General features: G+C 30.9%; 1 protein-coding gene across 1 annotated transcript; it reads right to left on the bottom strand.

Moving 5' to 3' along the window:
• Nucleotides 1–1931: 1931 nt before the first annotated feature.
• LOC149201765 (putative glutathione S-transferase parA) lies at nucleotides 1932–3055 on the bottom strand. Its single transcript, XM_089399815.1, has 2 exons — nucleotides 2624–3055; nucleotides 1932–2528 (listed from the first exon to the last, which is right to left on the bottom strand). Exons 1-2 carry the CDS (start codon nucleotides 2948–2950, stop codon nucleotides 2151–2153), a joined length of 705 nt encoding a protein of 234 aa, XP_089255941.1. The 5' UTR covers nucleotides 2951–3055; the 3' UTR covers nucleotides 1932–2150.
• Nucleotides 3056–6521: the final 3466 nt, after the last annotated feature.

The following is a 6521-nucleotide window of genomic DNA, read 5'->3' as shown; positions in this document are numbered from 1 at the left end:
AAATTTCCTAGCGAGCCTAAACTAGACAGATAAGTTTTATGTATTATTAATTTTTCTTCCATAACAGAAAATGTTATTGTAATGAGAGTAGTGTATGTAATCTCTATTAAAACTCTGTCCTAAATTACTTGATGTAAAAGATTGATGAAACTCTTGTAAACTTGGTAGAATATAAAATTGTGCAAAGATTCCGTTATAATTACAATAAAAATTTATAATAAAGAATGACATAATTTCTCTGTAAAGGAATTTGTGTTATGACACGCACTGTGAGAGGTTAACATGTATGAAACTAGGTTAACATGTATGAAACTAAATATTATTGTATTAAATAGTACATACAAAAATTATTATGGAACATGTTAGTTTCAAATTAATAGACAAAATTCCATCATATGAAACAGTAGTGATTCTTGTACATAGATATGTAAATATGTACATTGCAAATGGGCTAATAGCAAGTCTTGGTGATAAACCAGTCTCCACTTCTCCATTGAAAATACAAATAATAATAACAGAAGAATTCCTTAATGTTATGTATACTTTCTAATTGGAACATAATAGCGTGGACATAAATCCAATATAATTAATGTAAAACGTTGCATATTCAAATTTTCAAACCAGTACAATGACTAAGTAAAATTATAAACATATAGATGTAATGTTTAAAAATTATTTTTAAATTGAAAATACAAGTAAAAGTATTACAATTTTTTTTATTTCTTTCTCAAATTTATAATTTTCAATTTTCAATTAAGCTTCAATGCTTTTGAAAGTCCTACTTTTATATTTCAGATGGAAATTATATTATTATCCTCATTTTTACTTTTTAAATCAAAAAGTCTAATAAAATTTAAAATTATTCACTTTCATATTCTTAACCAGTTTTTAATTTTCATTTAAAATTTATAACTTCTTATTTTCAAGATTTTAAATTTTAAATTTATAACTTCTAATTTTCAAGATTTCCCATTTTGATATGTTTTTAAAAAACTTTTTTTCCTTTGGTATAATATTAAATTTTGATAAATGTACCTTTAAATGTTTCATTAAATAATTTATTTTCTTAACTAAAAAAACATATTGTCCTCTCCACCCTAAGTCAATATTGAATAGTTAATATTTAATATTCTAACCATTATTTTAAATTTCTAAATTATTTTTAAAAACAAGCTTATGAAAACGATATGTTACGCAACTCATCTAATCAGGCCAGAACGATTCAATGTTTTGGGAACAATTGACGCTTATAGGATCCCAGGGTTGCCCGCTATTCTTCTCCTGCCAAAGATGCTTGCTTACAGATCAAGCCAGGAAAATTTAGATTATTGCGTTTAGATAATATAACAATAAACTATTTCTTTAAATAAATAATTTCTCGGATGCATGTGAAACTGGCATAATTGAAAATACAGATATCGAATATTTTAAGAGACAACCTTTGTTATTTTAAATTAAGGGAATCAACAGATATCGAATATTTTAAGAGACGACCTTTGTTATTTTAAATTAAGGGAATCAAAATATAGCGGAGCGACATCTGAGAAGGTTGACCTTTCTGAAATTGAACAAAAATGATTGTTAAGATACAGCTTTTTTTATTTTAACGTGTGAAATCTTTTCTTAATTAAGAAATTACACCCTAAATGCATCTGGTTATACTAAATTTTTTGGGTTATATTATTCTAATCTATCAAGTGCACATGAGTTATCATGAGTTCTTGAGTGAGGTTTATTTATTAAGTTAGTTTTAGAAAATTGAGAATGGAAATTATTTGAGAATTCAGTTATTGCAAAAAAAAACATCCAAACTAGATCAAACTTTGTGTACAACACTAATAATAAAAAAATTAATTAATCTCTACTTAAATTTAAGTTAATAATCTTCATAAATATAAATATATATGGTAAAGTGATAAAATTGCAACCGCTTATGGTGACTACCTCACACCACATTATTATTACCATAACTTGAAACCCCAAAGTACAGGAAATTACGGCTTAGTGGAGGTGAAATACTCCACTAATATTACCACTACTTTAAAACTCCAAACTGCAGGAAATTAAAGCTTAGTGTCGCTGAAATAGCCAGAACAGGAAATTACAGTTTAGAGTAGCTGAAATAGCCACATAACAGGTGGTATCTCTGCTTAAAGTCCTCCTGGATAATGCTTTTTAATATATTCGCGGAAATTGAGAGTGTAATTGAGCAGCCAATCTGCCGTGGGAACGGAGGCCACCACATCGGGATCCTCTCGCATGGCGTTCAACCATTCGTGCATACGGCCGCACTGCTCCGGCCCAGGGAATTTCAAGTCCCCTAGGGCTTCAAATGAGGTAAACCATGGAACCAGGGGCACAAGAGCCAAATCCGCCAAGCTCATCTTCTGGCCCAAGAAATAAGGCCCCACCGATCCGATAGCCCTCATCCCCTCCTCCAGCGTTATAAACTGCTCCACGATTTCTTTCCGCGCGGTCGCATGCTCTTCCCCGAACCGCTTCATGAGCTTCAGCCCGGTCTCTATGAACTGCCCCGGTGCAATCACAAGCAAACAGAAAACAAGGGGGCCATCAGAATAGCAAGCGGAGAGAAAATAAAGCAAAAGATCGGGAAGAGAGGAACCTTCTTGTTGATGAAGTCTGCCCAGAATCGAGAAAGCGACCTGTCGTAAGCGCTGCCCGGCAGAAGTGAGGGCGTGGTGTCGGAGGGCGGCCATGCTTCCTCGATGTACTCGAGTATGACCAGGGACTGGGAGACGGCTTTTCCATTGTGGATGAGCACGGGGACCTGCTTGTACACAGGATTCGATCGCAGGAGGAGGTCGCTCCTAGCACTCAGGTTTTCCGGCACCTCCTCAAATTTGACGCCCTTCTGCCTGAGAGCAAGGGCGCAGCTCATCGCAAAGGGGCTGGACCTTATCAACAGCAGCTTCACTCCTACAGAATCCATCTTCACCTCCTCTCGCCTCTCGCAATCTCGGGCTCCTTAACATTTATATATATAGAGACAGAGTCTTGCCAGATTGGCTGCTTCTAGGTGTTTCCCAGTCCGCGCTCATCTATCCTCCTCCCATTTGTTAATATTCTCGTTGGAGAGTATGATCTTTGAATAATTCAATATTGTCGTTGGTGAATATGATCTTTGAATAATTCAATAAATGTTTATGGATTTTATATAAAATTATATTCATGATAAAATGTAAAATTTAATTTAATATCTAAACAAGGTATACATTATACTCGAAAATAAATTAAATATTATTAAATTTGAAATCACTTCTCATTATTACAATGAACATGAATTTTGTAAAATTAGTTAAAAATAAATAAATTTATATTTTAAAATAATGATTAATCTAGTTGTTTTCGTGAAATTTTTTAGAAGTTTTATTTTGGGTTTTTCTAGTCTAATTTCTCTAAAATCAGGGAGGAATTTATTGAAATCAAAAGCTTGATCGATTTAATTTCTTTAAAATTTGGTAGAAATTTATTGAAATCAGAAGCTTGATACATAACCTTGCATAATAGAAGTGCCCTAGGGGTTTTTCATGGCGTTGATTTGATACATACAATCAACAAATAAATTTAAATAACACAAATCAAAATTTCACCTCAAATTTTTCCACTAGATTCTAGCACGAAAAATCCCAAAAATCTCATTAAATACAACTCCATGACCAATTTTCCCGTTCGAAAATCTAGTGAAAAATATTTTAGAGTACCAGTAAAAACTATTTTACAAATCTTAAAAAAAATTGTAATATTTAAAAATAATATAAAAAAATTGAAATAAATAAAATTATAAACTAATTTTTTTTAAATTGAAAAAAATAAAAATCAATCTATCTATTTATAAGTAATTTAAAAATATATATAAGATAATTTTACAATAAGGGGAAATATATATTAATTTTGAGAGAATTCTATTATATATAATAATTAAAATTTTAATAATTTTATAATAATTTGTGTTCTAATAAAATTGTTTAAAATATTTTAAATTTTAATAAGTTTTTTTTATTTGAATTTTTTTTTAATGATTTAAAATAAAAGAAATATGTATTCTCTTTTTTATTTAATATATAAGTGTAATATAACATTAATATAATAATAAAAAAATTTAATATTTTTGGATTCTCAATAAATTATGATAAGGTGAAGCGGGGAAATCCCTCGTCCTCTCGTCAGGCAACACGTCAGAGAGGAATGGATACCACTTTCCCTCTTTATTTATGTGGGAATCCTTGTTATTATATTTTTTTATGGTTCAACATGATTATTGTTAATCATCTTCCATCATTATTGTTTACGTAGAAGTCCCTCATCATTATTGTATTATTGATGGTTCAACATGATGCGGAATTAATGAAGGAAGAATAAGTCTAAAAGGAAGTTCTAAATTTTGTTTATTCATGGGTTATAATGATAATAAATGGTAATATATGTATGTGGTTTAGAGTAACTCTTATTTTTATTGTTTTTTATTGATGTACTCTTGCATTATATGACTTGTGGTTAGTTTTTAGATTTTTTTGTTAATGGGTTATAATGATAATAAATGGTAGTATATGTATGTGGTTTATAGTAACTCTCATTTTTATCGACTTTTACCCATGTATTTTTGCATTATATGAATTGTGGTTGGGTCTCGTGAGTCGTGTTTTGGCTTATCTCTCAGTGGTTTTTTTATTTCCACATTTTCCATGGGGGGAGACTAGGCCTTCCTAGTATAGCCTCCTCCTCTATCACTTCCTATTGAAAATATTTTCTTCATAGTTTTTCACTCTAAATCTTATCAATTTTGGTAAAGTTCGTCGCACAACAAGTGGAAAGCTTGTTCTCACATGCTCGTGTACAATATAAGGATTTTGATCTCTTTACTTTTTACAAGAGGAGAGTTTAGGTATCTAAGTGTTTATGTTGATTGGGGATTAAATTATTTGTTCTTGCATCATATTTTCAATATTTAATTTCATCTTAAAATTATTATTAATTTTCAAGGTTTATAAGAGTGTTATGGGAAAAAGGGGCCTCGCACACATTTTGGTCAGCGTCAATTTCGTCTAATTCTCTTCCACACAACCCTCTCTAGGGATTATTGGTGGTTGAATTTCATTTTGAATATAACTGGCAAATCTCTTTATATCCTCTCTAGGGTTTCTATTTTGGTTCCCTTTGACTTGTCTTTCCCAAGTAGGGAGCCCCTCATGAAGTTTTCTTGTTATTGCATTCTCAAACTATTTTGTTATCCCCCTTTCTTTTTTCATGCCTCAAGCACCTTCTGTCAAAGATTGTTCTTCCTCTGTTTGCTTCCCTCTTTTGTCTTGATGTCCCTATATGATTATATCTTGTATTTCCCTTATTTATCTCTCTACTCTTTTTCCTCTTCCCTAATGTTGTGATAAAGAGCTCCCTCCCAGCATGGGTAGATGCTAAAGGGGTTCAGGGGGCTATAGACGTCAAGAAAGAGCTCAATATTCAACCATATTGTATTGTATGGAATCAAAGCGGCAAAAGAAGAAATTATAAATGAAAGGGAATGCTACTCTCATTCTGCAGTACATATTGCTAAGTGGATTTCTGATCCTTGGAATACCAAATAGTATTAAAATTGGTATTTTAAAATTGTACACCTCTACTAAAATATTAAAAAACCTTACTAGGGAAAGTTTTCCTTGAGAGGAATGGGGCAAAAATTAAATTCTAGTGTAGCTGGAAAAAATTCAAATGAAGCATAGGGAGATGGATAACCATCTAGCTCATATTGAAGCCTCTCTTTTGCAATTGAAGGGCCGATTTCTTTCGACAAATGTGTAGATATTGTTCCTATTGAGGTTTATACCTCATCATGGTTATGTACATGATGGTCTCCAAGTTTTTTGGTATCTTCATAATTTTTAGTTTTTGCTAGCTTCTACAGATGGCAAGGCTATATATTTTTTGTTGAATTAATAATACTTTTTAGATAGACGTACTCAAAACAATCTGTAGTAGATTTAGCTTGTATAAACTTAGCTATTATGGTGCTTTCGTTTTGCTACTTTGGACCAAAACACTCCTATTTTGTAGTTGGTCTCATTTCCTCTGTGATAAGCCACAACAGTAAAAGTTTAATCAAGATCTCTCTATATATAGAGAGAGAGAGTAATTTGAATATAAATTTAATAGAAAAGGAGAATTTGTTATTGCACTGAGAGGTGCTCTATAGCCTATTATACATGATACGTGTAAGCATTCAACACTAAATATTAAATGTAAAACTTTTCAATTTAAAAAAAATGTGTAGGTGTTTGACATTATATATATATAGATAGATATATATTATTGAATAATTAACCTATATAAATAAATAATTAAATTATATTAATCAATCAAAATAGAAATATATGCAACCATGAAAATGATGAATCAAAACTGCATCAAAGAATTTTGTTAGTTATACATTCCACGCACAAATTAGTTATATTAGCCCATGAACAAATCAATTATCTAAATCTAGATTCAATGAACAAATCGATTAA

The sequence above is a fragment of the Pinus tabuliformis genome, chromosome 2_1, assembly GCF_031772625.1.
Source record: "Pinus tabuliformis cultivar Carrire ecotype Pingquan chromosome 2_1, CPIR1, whole genome shotgun sequence".
Lineage (NCBI taxonomy): Eukaryota > Viridiplantae > Streptophyta > Pinopsida > Pinales > Pinaceae > Pinus > Pinus tabuliformis.
The sequence above is the reverse complement of the archived record's forward strand: the minus strand, read 5'-3'. Positions and strand labels throughout refer to the sequence as shown.

Bases quoted from the DNA above. Each gene is read 5' to 3' on its own strand.
- LOC149201765 (XM_089399815.1), bottom strand. From the start codon at position 2,950: ATGGATTCTGTAGGAGTGAAGCTGCTGTTGATAAGGTCCAGCCCCTTT. The intron at 2,529-2,623 runs GTTCCTCTCTTC...GCACCGGGGCAG, and splicing joins CAGACTTCATCAACAAGAAG to TTCATAGAGACCGGGCTGAA.